Source organism: Lycorma delicatula, chromosome 4, assembly GCF_047948215.1.
Source record: "Lycorma delicatula isolate Av1 chromosome 4, ASM4794821v1, whole genome shotgun sequence".
Taxonomy (NCBI): Eukaryota; Metazoa; Arthropoda; class Insecta; order Hemiptera; family Fulgoridae; genus Lycorma; species Lycorma delicatula.
The window spans coordinates 3,608,700-3,627,732 of record NC_134458.1 but is presented as its reverse complement, the minus strand read 5'-3'; the positions used below and the strand labels follow the sequence as shown (position 1 = coordinate 3,627,732).

The 19,033-nt window shown below is 30.1% G+C and overlaps 1 protein-coding gene across 1 annotated transcript in view; it reads left to right on the top strand.

The window, feature by feature from the left end:
* FASN3 (Fatty acid synthase 3) overlaps window positions 1-19,033 on the top strand; it is a 280,712-nt gene that overhangs the window by 45,762 nt on the left and 215,917 nt on the right. Inside the window, exons 6-8 of the mRNA XM_075362162.1 lie at window positions 678-916; window positions 3,165-3,395; window positions 11,311-11,508. Of these exons, the coding sequence (XP_075218277.1) occupies window positions 678-916; window positions 3,165-3,395; window positions 11,311-11,508 (668 nt within the window). The remainder of the gene's footprint in view (window positions 1-677; window positions 917-3,164; window positions 3,396-11,310; window positions 11,509-19,033) is intronic.

Below are 19,033 nucleotides of genomic sequence, written 5' to 3'. Positions count from 1 at the left end.
TTAAATTCTTTAACTGTTACAATTTACACAATAACTACAATTTGTAAAGAGATTCTTTTTCATTCTTGACTGAACAAATATTTGTTCTAAAGTTCTAAATTTATTTTAAATGTTTTAAAGTTTTTTTTAATTTATTGTATTTTAAACAAACAATTTTTACAAAGTGTAAAAAGCTAATAGAATTATTTTGTAAATTGGAAACAGTTTAAGAATTTATAAAAGTTATCACTGAGGATGTGCTTAGGCTCGAAAGCATTTTGATGAACTAAAAAAATTAAAGGTAAGAGTGTGTGTCTAATTCTGTGCTTTACGGAGGCTGAATATTATAGTGTATATATATAGATATTTAAGTACAAAGAAAAAAAAAGAATAAATAAATATATATACACACACACACACACACACACGCACGCACACACACACACACACACACACACACACACACACACACACTCTCACTCACTCACTCACTCACTCACTCACTCACTCACTCACTCACTCACTCACTCACACACACATGTATAATATAAATTTGTAAATTCAGTTTCGTAAAAAATTGTTCTGTTGGTCAAGCTTTGTTTGACAGATTGAAAATTATTTTATATTAGTAAAGAAAGATTAGAATATTGGAATCATTTATTTGGAATTGTTTATTATTATTTTTTTTTTTTTTCTAGCAAATGGATACTGTCGTTCCGAAGCAATCTCTGTTGTATTTGTGCAAAAGAGAAAAGATGCACGAAGAATATATGCAACAGTTGTACATGCTAAGACAAACTGTGATGGATTTAAAGAACAAGGCATAACATTTCCCTCTGGTCCTTTACAACAAAAACTTCTTGAAGAATTTTATGAAGAATGCCAAGTTGAACCCAGTAAATTAGCTTGGGTTGAAGCTCATGGTACAGGAACAAGGGTATAAATAGATTTTTTGTTATATTGTTTTTATGGGAATGAAACTGTTGAGCTATCATAATTTTCCTGTATATTTGTTCTGTATTTTTGTAATTCATACATCTTTGTTAGAGATTGGAGAAAGGTAATGTAAAAAGTAATACTTGAATAAATTTTTGTGTGTTTTTACTAGTTCCCTATCAGGCAGAAGTTGAACAGTTAGAAACTATCAGACCAGTTATATTATCAGTATATCATTTGCTTGTAATTGTTAGTTGCCAGCAATACAAATGAAGCCATTGTACACCTATTGCTGAGCTACTCCATGCATTCTAAATATGATGAAGAATAATGTAACACCTACATAAACTTAACATGTTTTATATCTACTGTTAAAATATAATGAGTATGCAATTCAAAAGAACAATATGAGATAAAGAGTTTTGCCTTTTAGAATCTATTTTACCTTTTTCCTATTAAAATTTGATATAAATTTTTTGTGTCAACTTTTCACTGATCAGATCAGTTATTGTTAACCAAATAACTACAAATTTCCTGAATTAGATAATTTACTTTGTGCAATGTACTTCAGTGATTATTATGTTTTTGGTTAGTTTACTGTGACCGATTTATCATTTTATTCAGATTAGTTATCAGTTCTTTTAGTAACCTGTGTCACAAGAAATTACATTCAGTCAAAACTTGTTTTGTTCAATATTTTTTTATCAAATTTAACACTTTTTAGATAGATTGTCCTAAATATGTGTATGTGAGTGAATTGTGATGCACTGCTATTAATTTTTATCCTCTTTTTATCTTCTACTAGACAATAAGCACCTGTTATGTTTTGCTAATATTAATTAATTCTGCTGTCGATGTGGTCTACAATAAGACAGTTGTTTATAATGAATGAGGTAATTTTTCAAGAAAATTCCCTCATTCATTATCTTAACTTCTGTTTCTTTTGTCCACACATTACACAAGAGCAGGAAAATGCATTTTAAAAGACCTTGCAGAATGATTTATAGTAACCTTTAACATAATTAATCGGCTCTCTTAACAGAAAATATTCTCATAAACTTCTCCCTTCAGTGAAAATAGATATTTAGCATCTGTTTGTTCAGGGTAAATTTTATAAAACAGATTAATCAAACAGAACTTAAAACTCATGGATTGTTTAACTGTGTTTGCAAGAATCACTTTTTTAAATATCAAACTCATGTGAGTCTGCTCACCTTCTGGCCAAACTTTTTTTTCACTCACGATATATTTTAGTAAAAGTTGCAGCAGATAAAAATGAATCTGAGAAAGTGTAGTGAAGAAAGTCTTGTTTCAGATTTTAAATTTCAGTTTGAATTAAATAAAATTATAATTTTAACTTACAGTAGAGATATTCTTGTAATAAGGACTGGTCAAAACTTGGAAAAAATATATTTCACTAAGTTATTCAGTTCTGAAGACAACCACCTTTATCTGTTTATTTTTCTTTTTTTATAATATAAAGTAACAGTAATTTTTCTAATACTACAAGTAGCAGGCACATCACTGATGAGTTGTACAATAGCTCTAAAATGATCTTATGAAAATATTATCCCTCAAACAGCATTTAGAAAGTGATTTTTTTTTAATTTCTATTTTTTTACATAGAATTTATTAGTTAATGACATAGTCATTAATAATAAACATTTATGTTTGCATATTTTCAGTGAATTAAGTCTGTGTTAATTTATTGTGTAGTACTGAAAAACTACAATAATTTTTCACTAATCCAGCTGAAGAATATTCCCATTTCATATTTGAAAAAATTCTTTTCTCCATTTTCAATAACATTCCTAAGAAAAAGACTATACCTAAATAAAGCTACATTCAGTGTAGTTATATTACGATGACTGTAGAATATCAACTGAAAAAAAAAGATGTTGACTGCTGTTGCACCAATGGAAATCTTAAATTAAGACTGTGCATAAAAGTAACTAAATAGGTACATTTTAAACCACATGGGTAGTTTATTAGTACAAAGTACTTCACCTCAAATACCAAAGTAATTATGAAGAAACTGCAATATAAAATACAGATACAATGGTACAATTTAATTATCTGTTTTTATGGTTATAAAACAAATTAAGTTAATTTTTTTTGGAGGTATTTCATTTAGCTTCTAAAAAAAAAAAATATCTAGACCAAAAAATTAGATTTATTTCTTATTTATTCTCTCATTAGTTAAATGTTTGTTTTTATAGACATTAATTAAAATTATTAATTATTTGTAGGTTGGAGATCCAGAAGAAGTAAAAGCTTTAGAAAATGTATTTTGTCCTGGCAGGACAGAGTCATTACTTGTTGGCTCAGTTAAATCCAATATCGGCCATTCAGAACCAGCATCAGGACTGTGTTCTGTCACTAAAGTCATTATTGCTATGGAAACCGGTTATATACCACCAAATATTAATTTTAATACTCCTCGTTCTGATATTGAAGCTTTACAAAACGGAAAAATCAAAGTCAGTAAGCCCATTATCAAAATATTTTTAATATATACTTTAAGTATGTTTACATAGAAAAAATTGCATCTTATAAATGTTGTTATTAAAACATAATTATTTGCTTTTAAATTTTTACAAATATCTTAATTTCATTTTATACTGATATAATCTATTGCTAATATAAATACACTAAATATAAATACTCTGCTACATCAGATATACTCGTAACTAATTCAGCGTATCATTCAGGTTAAGGAAATGAGAAGTATTACTTCAAGCATTTTTTCACATATCATTTATGCAAAAAGATAATAAAACCATAATATTCACAGCTGTTAAAAGCATAGCCTGTTTTATGTAACAGCTACCGTATATATTATGAGTTGCTCATTATTAATGGTTAAAGGAAATTTTCTAATTATCTGAAAATTTCTTCCAATTCTAGTGAAATAAATTTTTTATTCAGATCAGTACATAATTATACATTAAATCATCTGATACTCAAGGTAAAATAAATTATTTAATAAAAGATTATTAAATTATATTTAACTGATTTATTATTTAAGTAAATACAATAATTATTAATATACTGAGTACTAAGAACTTGAGAGCTATTTGTTTGGAAAGTGTTTATGGTAATTAAAAACATTTTATTTATATTAAACTTTTATTTATAAATATGAAGCAAAGTATACTATATTTACCGAAACAGTATGATAAAATAGTTATTAAAATAATATGTGTGTTGTCCTTTTTGGAATGCTATCCATAAAGTTGAAGATCGAAGAATAATGGATACTGCCTCTTTAGGATGAAGACAATTCCATTGAGTTGAAGATAAAGTTTACCAGATGAGTGTACTAAAGACAAACACCGATATCTAAATGGAGCTGTATGTGAAGCTGCGGGATGTAGCATTGCAGTAGTTACATGAAGGTGCTGTGTAGTCTGTTTAGACAGCTCTTCTCTTACTCACACTATCGTAAACAAACAAATCAAATTGTAAACCTTTTCATCAATATTGGTTTTCAAGTCCAGAAATTTTTTAAAAATAAAAAAAAGGAGCCTTAGACTATTTTGGTTAAATTTTAGGTGAAACATTTAATTTTGTTTTAAATGTAATTTAAACTTATTCAAATACAATAGAGGTTTGGAGAGATCATCCTTAGATCAGCTACCAGTTTTTCTGAATTCTAATATACCAATGTAAAGTGTCTGAATTCAAGGATTTCTTTATCCTGCAAAATTACCTAATATGAAGCTGAAAGTCAGTTTGATCTTCACGAATGTGTTGTCAGATGCTGTGAAACCAAGAGAATACCAGCAATGCAAACTAAGTCAGAATCACAGTATTTCATTTCTCCCTTAGAAGCATAGAAAACTGAATAGAATAACATAAGCTAGACAAAACTGAATGCTAAAAATTGATATATGCCTTTACCTTCAACTACTTAACAAGTCAGTTGGATAGTTCGAATGGATAGGAGAATGAATTTTTCCCTTTCAGTCTTACCAACTTTTCCTTTTCTTTTTTCTTTAATTACACTACTTTCAACCCATCGCGCTTTTATATCCAAGACAGTATACACCAGTCACTTACTTCACAGTTTAATTCTAGATAGTGCATAGTATTATTTTGAAACCAAAAATTTTGTACAGCTACATAACACAGAATTTTAGGTGTTAATTCTTTATGTTAGGAGGTACCATTGGTCACCAACTTGGACTTCGCTTTATTACTTTCTCACTGAAGACAAGCTTTCATATGCTTCAAAAAAAAGAATTTCTCTGTTTTCTTTTATTTAATAACAAAGTCAATCTGGTCATCATGTTTGTTGTTAGGTGATACATTTTGCTCTTTCTAGACCTTTTTTAAAATGAGTACTGCACTAGTAAGAACTGTCTTACCTAATGTGTTAGAATAAAATTCTTGGTAGAATTGTCTGGTTCAGTATTACCTGGTTCTTTGTTATATAATTTTTTTTTTGCGTTTTATCCGATAATCTTTGAAAATATCTTTTTGGTGTTATCCACAATGTAAGGTGAAAATAAATGTGCAGCTTGGACTTAATCACCAGTTGAATAATATAAATGTTGCTTGAAGCCCAGAATTTAGTTGTCAATCTGTGATCTGTTAGCAGTAGTGAGTGCACTTTTATATATTATGTAAATATATCTATACTTGATATACAAGGCTAATTAATCATGGCTGTCATGTGATTTTCATATTGTACTATAAATAAGAATATTCACAATATTTTTTTGTTATCCTTGGTCAGTTAGTAATCACAATCAATCCCAGTGATGAGCCTATGGTAAAATTGAGTCCTGTGTTTCTATATACTTAGATAATAAGCAGTGGTAGTGCAAATTCTTTTGTAAACTAGTGGCAACCCAGGCTGAATCAATTACAGTGTAACCATAGTAAACCTTGTACAACAGGTACATTATGGCTGCTGGTACTAATTTACTCCTCATGTTCTTGTTTACTTCGTTTTGTGTACTTTATTATTATAAATATATTATATTATTAAAGTAATATTAATACAATAATTATATTATAATTTTCATTTCCATATAGTGCCGCTACCAGTGATCAACATCTAATAAAAAATTCTAGATTTGAAGACATGGAATGTTGCCATCATAGACCGACTTGTTAACTTTCCAAGATTGATAATGTAGTCAAGTTAATAACAGGTAGCTGGAAATAATGAAGTCCATCCTCCACTCCTCGCCGTATAGGCATGCAGGAGAACACACAGAGCTTCACTGACATATGCTCTTTAGACATCTTTCTTACCCATTTCTGAAACTTTTAATGTTTCTGATGATGCCATGAAGGTCTAAAACCAAAATCCTCTTTGTCCAATCATCTATGAAATTTTATTAGGTACTGAAAGTGAAGCCTTTAAAATTTACCTGCTGGAATGTTCATGGATGGGAGCTTAGCTGAGATAAGCCAAAACAGTTTTCTCAATTTCAGCTACAATGTGGGAGAAGTATTCAAGGGTGTCTTTATGAATCGGAAGGGCATCCCCATTATATTTTCCATCTGTAATAATTACTTCTTCCATTCTGAGTTGCAGAGGTTATAACTCAGAAGTATAAAAGTATGGCTGAGCACTACAAGCCCGCTGCTCTGTAGTTGAAACTAATTGTAGTGGATTTTGAGTTACATATTGACTAAATGTGTGCCTCTTCATCCAGACCGATAGGCCACGTTCTCCTATATCCAGTCTAAAACCAATGTTACAGTTCTTATTATATCAGTACTACTGCTGCATGAAGTTCCAATAGTTTCCTTACTAGATTTGTAGGTTAACTTACTGGGTTGGTCGAGTGGTGAACTCATCATTGCAAATCAGCTGATTTTGAAGTTGAGAGTTCTAAGGTGCAAATCTTAGTAAAGGCAGTTACTTTTACACAGATCTGAATACTAGATCGTGGATACCAGTATTCTTTGGTGGTTGGGTTACAATTAACCACACATTTCAGGATTGGTCGACCTGAGACTGTACAAGACTGCACTTCATTTACATTCATACACATCATCCTCATTCATCCTCTGAAGTAATACCTTGTGGTGGTTCTGTAGGCTAAACAGAAAAAAAAGATTCATGGGTTAATTTTAGTGTACAACCTAAATCAACAATACATATTATGTTAGCACATAACTTTTGAATCGGCAGTACATTAACTAAAAAAAGAACAGTTTATATTGTTTGTACAAATATTTCTCATTCAAAGAGAGAACTTTACTAACATTTTTAAAGAAAAATTCTTATATAATCAAACATTTTATATCTACTTAAAAAACTTAGTTCTAAACCACAACATGTTAAAAAAAAATTATAACATTTTATCTTTGAAAATGAAATGTGTAGCATTTATTACTATACATTTTTTATTATATTATTTTGTTTATGTTTTGTGATCTGCTACTGAAAACTAATGTAAATTAACTTGCAAAATTCTTTACTGCCATTTTTCATTTGCAACTATTACAAGAGTTAAGAGTTATTTTTAATGAATACCATCTATGCAGCCTATAATTGAATGTAAAGCTTAAAACTAAAATCTTTTAATATTAAAGCATGGAGCCTGTAGATAGACTACTATTTTGTATCTAATTCTAACTTATGGCTGATATTGATGGTTATCAAGAGATGTACAAGACATCAGTTGATCAATTAAGGAAACACCACTTACCATTTCCTTGCAACTGATATCCAAAAAATAATGTAGACATATATAATTTATTCATAGCATTAAATAATTACAATACAGTAAAGTACTGTTTATCTGGGGAATGTGGACCGAGCCTATCTTGTATAACCAGTATCTCGGATAAGGTGGAAGAATGTATCAAATTATATCTTAAAACTATCATATAGAACCCATGTATGTATGCATAATTATCCTGTATTTAATTAAATAAATCATAGATACCTGATTAAGTTATTTCATAGGTTGTGTATTTTAATTCAAGTGTTCATTAGAGAAATAAATAACATAATATAGCATTCATGTGTGTACCTCAATAAATAAATAGTAATTAAAATTGTTTAAATACAAATTTCACATGTTTCTGCCCTACTCTACTTATTATCGTAGTCCTTATCACATATTAAGCGGAAAAAGTCAAACTGATCACTTTGGCAACTAAATTATAGTTACTACTAAATTACAGCTTTTCTCTATTTAATCACATCATTCTTTGTAATCGAATTCCATTGTAGAAACAAAGATGTAAAGGAGGCATACAAGCCACAAAAAGTTGTTTTGATTTCAATCTTTCAAAACTGAAAAATAATAGCTGAGACGTGGTTAACCCAAAGTCTCGGATGATTAAGACTCAGATAATTAGGACTTTACTGTATTATCATTTGTTACAGAAAACCCTTTAACTTTCATTGATAAAGTCTATTAATCCTACATTTGTAATTTAAATGTGGTATCATTATATTTAAACTTTGATGGAATTAACTTTTCTTAGACCATCATCGGGACCCTAAAGTAGTGGCAATGAAAAGTGTTAAGTATTGATGGATATTTTTTTATTTTTTCATAGACCATCACTACATTATTTTTTAATGTAAGTAAAATTACTATTATCATCAATAATTTCTGTAACATACTATATAAAGCAATCATTTTTTCTAATTAATTTTCTTAAATATTAACTTTTTTGTAGCAACCTGAAATGAAGATGAAGTAAATATGAAGTATTTTAAAAAAGCATTATGAAAATAACACCTGTTAATGTTATTTCTTAAATTATTAACCTGGGTGTAAAACCAGCAAGCAATCATCCTTAAGCAAATGATAAAAACCATATCTAGATTTAAGTTGAACAAGAAGTTAACATTGTATAAAATCCTGATTGTAATAAAAGGACTAAGTTTGATTGATTATAGATAACAGTGAAATGATATTGGACTGCAACTGTTGGAAAAATAAATAGAAAAAAAAAATTAAAATAATGAGAACTGATCTTCATCTTCAGCAATTTACTGACCATGATGTTTGCACTTAGAAAGAGAGAGAGGTTAGCAACATGTTTCTGAACTGTGAATGTTTGCTTAATCTCACAAGAAATATATGGGTTTATTAAGAATAAATACGGTTAAGAAATCTGTTGCAATTAATAAATTCTGGAACATTTAACTTAGGTGTAAACATTTTTATAGGTCACTCAAACAATTTTAGTGTTCTTGTATACACTTTTTGTTCACTGTGTGAGTACATAACAATTATAAAAAATTTGTTGGTGATAAAATAAAAAATATAAAATTGTCCTTCAACATTTATGACCAACAGATTATACACATATTTTATATTTTTCTCTTTATTTTTTCTTTTGGCTACTTGTTTATTTATACTTTACTATTCTTAGGCTGTAGTAAACATTTTTATCACAAATGTTCCAGCTTTCAGCCATTTATGAGTTTATTAAAATAAGTATGTAACTATAATAATTTTATCAAACATGGCCCGTTGGTATGATTATACAATAATACAAATTAATAAAAACCACTTGCCAATAACTTTTTTATATGTGTTCAAGTACTTTCCACTTAACGGTAGAAACGACTTACACATGATGAATGAGTTTTAGTTTTTTTATTATAAAAATAATATAAAGTTTTTTGATTTCCTGAAGACAGATTTGATATCCAAAAGTACTTGAACACATTAAAAAGTTATTGGTAAGTGGTTTTTATAAATTTTATTATTATGTCCTATGTTTGTAGGAAACGTTAAAAAATAAATTTATAAAATTATGTAGTAATTTTATTAAATTTGTTATTATCTACATTTCATTACACATACTTTACAATAATATCATTTATTACATATTCTTTTATGATATTAATAATGAAATTTATTTATATTAAGTTCCAGTGTATTTGGAAAAATTACAGAAAACTATACAGTAATTAAAAAATATTAGTTGAGTTTACTTATTGATAATATGGATTTATTAAGAACATCATATGTCTAATAAAAACTTTTAGACATGGTAGACAGCAATCACACATACTAATTACAATAATAAAAATATGAATGATTCATACTTATCTCTGAGCATTTACATCAAAGAAGTTTACCTGATATTACTTGAAAATGTACATTGGGTAATATGCATAAAGTATTTTGATGTTTCACTCTCTCTACCCCTATTATTGAGATAAGAAAAAGAAAACTGGATGGACTGTTTCCTTCTTGGATCTCTCATCACTTTACTTTTTCTCTTGTCAGACTAGTAGGTGGGGTTCCATTTAACTACATGTAAATTTCCCTAGTCAGGAGTTTTCTTTTCCTTAATTTTGTTGGCAAGCAGATTATTGACTAGATGTGATAGAAGAGCTATTGACTCTCTTTTTCCATTGTTAACTTTGAAAAATAGTATTTGAAAAAATGAAAAGATAATTCAAGCCAAAATAGTAGAGTTTTAATATAAGAGTGAATGGTAAATTTTGTCATCAGTGAAAGTGTCTCACAGAATAGGCAATCTTAAAATGGTAAAAATCATTTGGATACTTGGAATATTGTAGTTTCATAATTGTAGGCTCAGACATGCTGCTTCAAAGGTAATTGTTAGATGACAGTAATTCATTTTCATCTAATCCTTCTTAGCCTATTATGAATATTCTTTCAAAAAAGTATTTATCCAGAAATCAGTGAAACTCCTCTATTTTCCAGAAACACATTTCAAGAATTAGTAATTATCCCTTCAGCTATTTTTCACTGCAGTAATCAATAATACACCCTCCATGAATAAAAAAAACTTCATTTAAAGCTTAAATTTTGATGAAGGAAAAGTAGATTTTCCTTCATCATTTTTAGTGAAGAATTTTAGTGAAGGAAAAGTACAATAATGTAAAAAGGATTTTTGTATCTGATAATGCTAAAGTAAAATAAATAATTTAAAATAGCATTAATAGAAGCCATAATAGATTTAAAATTATTTGAAAGACCAATGTTTCAACCTTTCCCCTTTACTAATGTATGAATATATTACTCTACTGTGTGATGGTTGATTTTTTTTCAGTTGAATGATTACAATTTAATAAAAGATTAAGAGTCAGTCTATTACTTAATTTATTTTTTATGAAATCAATTTCTCAGAGATTTTATATGCTAATTTAAATACATAGTTGTCTTACTGTAATTTTCTTTGTATGTATTTTACATCTGAATAGTAAGCTTATTTTATTTCAGGGAAAGAATCTTCAAACCTCTGAAAAGCTTATGGGAAGATGTAGGTTAAACCTAATGAAGTATATCTGAAAAATGTCAAGCCTAAACCAGAAATTGAACTCTGGGCTTACACCATGTCCCTGAGTCATAGAGACTGACTGATTGAAATTTTTTAGACTAAAATTACTGTGATATTTGTTATTTTTCAAATTTGTTTCTCTTCCAGGTAGTTACCAGTAAGACTTTATGGAATGGAGGAATGGTTGGTATCAATTCATTCGGTTTTGGCGGAGCAAACTGCCATGTATTGCTTAAATGGAATGAAAATGGAAAGATAAATGGTGGTTTACCTGCTGACTCATTACCACGATTGGTTCCAACTTCTGGGAGGACTGAGATCGCTGTGGATAAAATTTTAACTGATGTCAGTTTCCATTATGCTTACCTCTATAAAATAATCACAGTTCACTAATAACACACTTTGTCCAGGAATAGTATACCTTTATGTTATGTTCAGAACATACTTTTCAGATGAATTAATCTGATAAAAAAAGTTAATGTACTGTATGTTTAAAAGAGTCAGGTTTTACGTTCCTGGGATCATAGCTCTAGAGCTATGCTGCAAGAAGGAAAGTATAGTAATTAATCAGAAAGTGGAGTATGAGTTTTTGCATTTCTCGATGTTTCATGACTGAGGGACCCCAAAAAACAAAAAGTGTGAGGTTAATATTCGTGTGTTTGAAACTTAATAATTTTTGACTGGGTAGACTAATTTTTATGAAATTTTGGACAGAGACTCATGTACATGAGGCAATTTGTTGGTAAAGGTTTGGGGTTATTATCTCCAATGAGTTGGGTAAATAGTTTCTTTGGGATCAATTTTCTAAAAGTTTTGCAAACATAACCTCACTTTATATTAAGCTCAGTACATGCATACCTTATCATTTTAACCAAAACTTTGCCCCAAAATTCTTCCCCTTCCCCAAAAATCAAAAAAGCTATCTTTTTATTTATTGAATAATTAAAAAAAAAATTTTTATGTCTTTCTCAGCAGAGTAATAGTGCAAGTGGCCCCAAAAAAGTACTTTGGGGGCAATATTGGAGTGAAGCAGCTGATAAAAGTTTAAAAATAGCAGTTTTTAGTTTTTAAAACTTTTTTTAATTTATAAAAATTTTTAATAATACTATAGGTTTTTTCATTTAAAGCAGTCAATGTAAGCAGATCAAAAAACTTTCTTGGGAGGAAGCAAAAAAAGGTAAAAAATATTGATTTTTAAAAAAATTTTAAACTTTTGCTGTATCATTTTTCTATTATATAAGAATAAATTACCAATGCCAGGAAAGTATAACAACTTTGTTGTCAGCTTTTTTTTAATACCCTTGCTAATGAAGGAAATATCAATTATGCAAATACACTATCAAACGTAAAGGAGTAATCTTTTTTTAAACACCTCACTTCAGATACCGCAAAAAAATAATGTACTTACTTAATGTAGAAGCTTTTTTGTTCATAATTTGCAACAGTTTTTACATTAGAATATTTTTCCCATCAAGCCAGCTTATATACTAACCCCCTGTATAAAAAGTATAATTTTTGAGGTTTAACATCTATATCTATTTTTATATGAAATTGAATAGAAGGCTCAAATTTAAACTTACTTTATCTTTTAGAATTAAAATAGAATTCTTGGTTTTTTTTTTTGACACATTTCTTGAACCCTGAACAATATTTAAGCTGTTGTAAGCACTGACGATTAAAATTCTTTAGACTATTAAACACTAAACAATTATCTTTGTATTAAAATTACACTAGTCAACAAAAAAAATTTTTTCTTGTATCTGGAAATGTACATGGTGATTTTAATTAATTTTGGGATGCTGAATTCAAAACTGTTATCAGAACTTGTGTAACACGTCACATTTTTTAGATACAAATGATTTAGACATACAATTTATTTACCAATAAATGCATGATCAATATGAAATTAGTGTTTAAATAAAACTATTTTTTATGTGTATTCATTTAAAATTTGGTTAAATCAACTATATTTTTATTTATTCAAACACAAATAAATTGAAATACATTAATATAATTTTAAAATAACAGTTTTTAAAAGTTTAAATTAATGGAATTGTCTTACATTTAATTTTTAAAATACGTTGACAAATTTTTCGCTTGTATGATGCTTGATCAGTTTCTGTAAACAAAAACCAACAATAATCCCCCATCATTCCAGGATCACTTCTTCTTTGGTACTGATGCTCCATGGCTGGAATATCCTGATGGAAAAGCTTTCCTTGCTCATTGCTGACAGAGCCCAATAAATATACCCTCCTTGAGCTTTAAATGATTAAATCCTGGTTCATCTTTGTCTAATGCCTTTACAACATTTTTGATGAATCCAAGTTTTATGTGAAGTGGTAGAAGTATGATTTTACACTCTCAATTAATGATAAATGCTTTTCACGAGCCACAAAGTTCTGCCGCAGTGGCTAGTTCTTTACTTGGTAATGACCTTTTGTATTACGACTATCCCAAAGACAAAGAAAACAACAATATTTTGTAAACCCACCTTGTAAACCAAGAAGTAACGCAACAACTTTCTGATCACTGCAAACTTGCCACATATGCTCTTTGTATTTTATTGCTTCTAATACTGATGTCATAGTTTCATATGTTTCTTTCATGTTGACTGCATGAGCTAATGGAATGGATGGCTATTTGATTATACTGTTATGCACTAAAACTACTTTCATGTTAGCTTTAGAAGAGTCAATAAAAAGACAACATTCTTCAGGAATATGTTGAATTCCAAGCTCTTTCACCAGGTCATCGACATCAGTACAAATGCACAATGAATTTTTCATAGTAAAATAAGTTGAAAGTTTTATTTTGTATTCTAAACATAATAATATATGTTTTTTCCACCAAAAGATTCCACTGTTGCAGTCTAGATCCAAGAAGTTCAGCTTGCTGCTTTGATAACTTTAAATCGAAGAAGAAGAAATTTTTCATCATCCTCTACATTTTCTGCTTCATTTTCTATTTTTTTAGCAGTGTCGGATTAGATGGTGGTACAGGTACAGGTAACTCCTGTCTGTGTGGCACTGGTTTTAGAGGTCATATAAATCTGCATATTTTATGAACTTTCTATTTTTGAATGAAAATCCAAATGTATTTGTCACACAAAAGTAGTAGTTGGTGAAGTGGTCCTTAGATTCACACCAAAGAATTGGTATAGCAAATGGCATGGCTTGTCGTTTCCCCTTCAACCATTCAATTAGAGTTACTGAGCACGATATATAACATGAGGGGCCCAGATTTTATCGTGATCCTCAAATGCACAATCAAAATAAATTCTTTGAAATAAATAACCTCTTTGACTTGACTATCTGTCAAAAGAAAATCGCTTTTTTATTTTAAAAATTATTAAAATTTTCTTTATCTCTTTTATTATTAAAAATATGTTCCTATTTGAAGTAATCCTCTGTTCATACTTTTTACCCAGAAATTCTGCTGAGCAAGCATATAGTTTATTTGTAGCTCTGAAATTACCTTTAGAAGCATTTTTACTTATTCAGGCTGAAAAATTTTAAAATAACTACTATTATTTTAAACTATCATCTGTTATTTTCTGATACACACAGTTTTGTAGCTGCTGAAAACTGTAGCTGCTGTTACTCTACCTTTCAGTTTTTTTTATTTTGACAAATTCAAGATTATTTTCATAACCTTTTTTGCTTTGTTGTGTGTAAAAAAAGGATGAAAATTCAACTCTGCTGTTGAACATTCATGGCTTTTAAATTTTCACAAAACATTTAAAATCCTTGGATGAGATCGTGAAGTGCTCTTATTTGTTTATTATTTACATTCTGTTTGTTTATATTCTATTTGTTTACATTCTATGTGTTAAAACGTGTATGGGACAAGCTGGGCCACAACAATAAGGGATAACAAGAACTCAATTATTTAGAGTCCACTAAAAATTTGTGTTAAAAAACAGTGTAAAAATTGTTTCATATGAAGCAACATGACCCATAAATTGGTCACACTGATCCAAATAGTGAATCACAATTTAATGTGTTTGTGTTAATTAGTGTGTTTGTAATTTAATTATTCTAATCACATGCGACACTTATTTCATAATCAGTGACATTGGCTACTGCGTACAGACTATGCTGACATCATCAACCAACGCCCTGTGACCAGAATAATTAAGATGAGTCATAAATTAATTATTTTTAATTATTTGTAAATTATCATCTCTTCACTATTATCAATTCAAATATGGAAGATTCAGAACAGCTAAGACTGTTAATTAAAAAACAAGGTGTAGTTAAGGGACAAATGCTGAGATTCAATAGTTACTTAGGTAAATCGGATGATGTTACTCAGCTTAAATTTAGGTTAGTTAAATATCCAGAACTGTTGTCGGATTTCAAAAAAATTCAAACTGAAATCGACATTTTAGACAATTCTGAAACCATGATGATGATTGGGCTCAATTTGAAGATACATTCTATCGATTACCTACACAAGCCCAAACTAAAATTCAGGAACTCACTAAGGCTGACAATATCGGTGTAAACCATGAAACAACTGACGAAAATAAGGAATCAAGTTGGGGTTATCCCTGCTTTTTCCTTACCAGTTATCAAGCTGTCCACATTTTCAGGAGATAATGATGAGTGGTTATCATTCCATGAGAGTTTTAAATCATTAATTCATGACAATCCAAATCTAATTGTCAGAGATTTCACTATCTCAAATTTTCTTTAAAGGACAGTGCTGCCAGTGTCTTACAATCTCTAGAAGGGTCATCCAAAAATTATAAAATTGCTTGGGATCTCTTAGTGGAGAGATTTCAAAACAAAAGGTATTTAATCAACAAACACGTCTCAGCTATATTCAATCTAAATAAACTAGACAAAGAATGTAGTTCTAATTTGAGAAAATTAATTGACGATGTACAAAAACATGTGCATGCCCTTCATATATTAAGTCAACCCACTGAACATTGGAACACTCTAATAATAATTCACTTGATTATCAGCAAGTTGGATAAAACTACTCACCGTCAATGGGAATCAGAGATAGAATCTAACAATGTACCCATTTCATCTGATTTAATGAAATTTCTACAGAAGAGATGTCGAATCATAGAAACTGTTGAATCTAAACCAGCACCCTTATTAAAACAATCTCAAACCGGAAATTTCCAATCAAAACTCAAACAAAATTCAAAAAATAATATATCCACATTTAATTATTTATATTCTATAAATAAATGTTCATTATGTGACAATTTCTATCCATTGTATATTTGTGATAAGTTCAAATCATTATCCATTAATGAATGAGAAAGAGAGGTGTGGAAGTTAGGACTGTGATTTAATTGCCTTTCTTCTGGTAATCATAAAATAAAAAAATTGTGCTGCAGGCTCATGCAAACTTTGTGGTAAACATTACAATATGTTATTGCATTATTCAGAAAAGACAAATAAATATTTCATCCTGAATCAACTACATCAATTTCCAAGGCTGAATCCAGTAGTTAAAATCAATCAATTGCATCTACATCACGTATATCATGCCAAGGTGTTCCTTCTTCTGTGTTGTTGTCTACTGCCCTAGTTTCTGTTCTTGATCATCATGGGGTTCCTCATCTTTGTCGTATTTCTCATCTTTGTCACTATTAGATTCAGGGTCAGAGTCAAATTTTTTGACTGATAGGGTGGTCAGAAAAATAGGCTTGACATTTGCAAATGTATCTGTAGAAGTGAATGGAACTGGAAGATCCACTACCAAAACTTCTAAGGTTGTTCAATTTGTCATTAACTCAAGATTTAATCAATTTTCCTTCACGTTTTTGTTTGTGTAGTCCTAACATCTATTACCAAACATTTACCTACTGTGCCAATTGAGAAATTGGACATGAAAATTCCACTTAATGTTCAATTAGCAGATCCTCATTTCAATCAGCCAAGTGACTTGCTCATTGGAGCAGAGTTATTTTTCAACTTGCTGTGTGACAAAAGACTACAATGTCATGATTCATCTCCAACCCTTCAAAATACAGTGCTTGGTTGGATCATTTCCGGCAAAGTAACAACCAATACTATGTTGCACATAACTACAGTTTGTCAACTATCTACGCTGGACAACATAAACAAAACCATACAGAAGTTTTGGGACAGTTGCTCTGAAAGGTCGTACACCGGAAACTATACACTGTGCAAAGACCTATATATGAATACAACCTTCAGGGATGATCTTGGAAGGTGCTGTGTGCAAATCCCCTTGAAAGGTGATATTTGTCAACTTGGTGAATCAAAGGATTCTGCATTCAGAAGATTTTTATCATTAAATAGGCGTTTATCCGTTAACCCAGAGATGCGTTCACAATACATCCAATTCATGAAAGAATATAAAGAGCTAGGACATATGAAGGAAATTACAATGGCTGAAGCCAATTCATCGAACACTTATTACATTCTGCATCATGCAGTGATAAGGGAAGATTCCACAACCACCAAATTACGGGTAGTTTTCAATGCATCCTCAAAAATAAGCTCCGGTGTTTCATTGAATGACATCTCAATTATTGGTCCAACAGTACAATAAAATCTTGTCAGTATTGTATCAAGATTCAGAACACCTCCATATGTTGTAACAGCAGATATAGAGAAAATGTATCATCAGATTTACGTCCAATCAGCTCAACAAAATTTACAACAAATCTTTTGGAGAAACCAGCCAGAAGATCCTATTAAAAAATTAAACTGCTGACAATCACTTACGGCACTGCTAGTGCTCCTTACCTAGCAACGAGAACTCTAAAGCAGTTAGCATTGGATGAAGAATCCTCTTTCCAGTCGCATCCAAGGTAGTTGTAGAGGATTGTTATGTAGACGATGTTATGACTGGAGCCAAGACAATAAAAGAAGCAAAACAATTACGGCGTGATTTAAATGATCTGCTTCGTCGAGGCAGTTTTCATTTTAGAAAGTGGAACACTAACAATCCAGACATTCTATCTGACATTCCATTAGAAGATATGGTTAAGGGTTGCATCGAGATTGATCAAGAAATTACGATTAAGACAATGGGTCTTATGTGCAATTCAAGACAAGATGTATTTCAAATTTCTTTTCGTGACAAAAATACAGCTGTAAAAACAACTAAACACACTTTTCGGACTAAATTAAACGCACTTGTCGGCAATCGGAAGGTTTTTTAATCCCCTAGGAATCATAGGTCCAGTAATTTTAACCGCAAAATTAATCGTGCAAAAATTGTGGTCCTTTTCACTAGGATGGGATGAAAGGGTACCTGATGAATTATTTAATGAATGGATTCAGTTTCAAGAATCATTCCATATGCTATCAAACATTCAAGTCCAAAGGGGCATAGTCCCTAAACAGAAAGGTGTTCTGAAGTTATAGATACATGGATTCGCAGATGCTTCAGAATCCGCATATGGTGCCTGAACATATCTCAAGTGTATTGACCTTGATGGAATCATCACTGTTAATTTAGTCACATCAAAATCTCATGTCGCACCATTAAAGAAAATTTTGTTACCCAGACTAGAGTTGTGTGGCGCTTTGTTGTTATCTGAACTATGCAAATCAATTGTCAATGCATTACATCTTCAAGTTGATTTAATTTCATATTACACTGATTTGATTATAACACTAGCATGGATTAAGGCTCCATCTACTCATTGGACAACATTTATTGCTAACAGGGTATCTAAGATGCAAACCAACACCGACATCAGTTTGTGGAAGCACTTGAAAAGTCAAAACAATTCTGCTGACAATCTGTCGAGAGGCTTAATGCCAGATGAGATTTCAAAGGCGGACTTGTATTGGAAGAGGCCTTCATTTTTGTATAGGTCACAGGAATCTCCAGAAGAGCCAGTTACTCTACCAACTGGCAATTG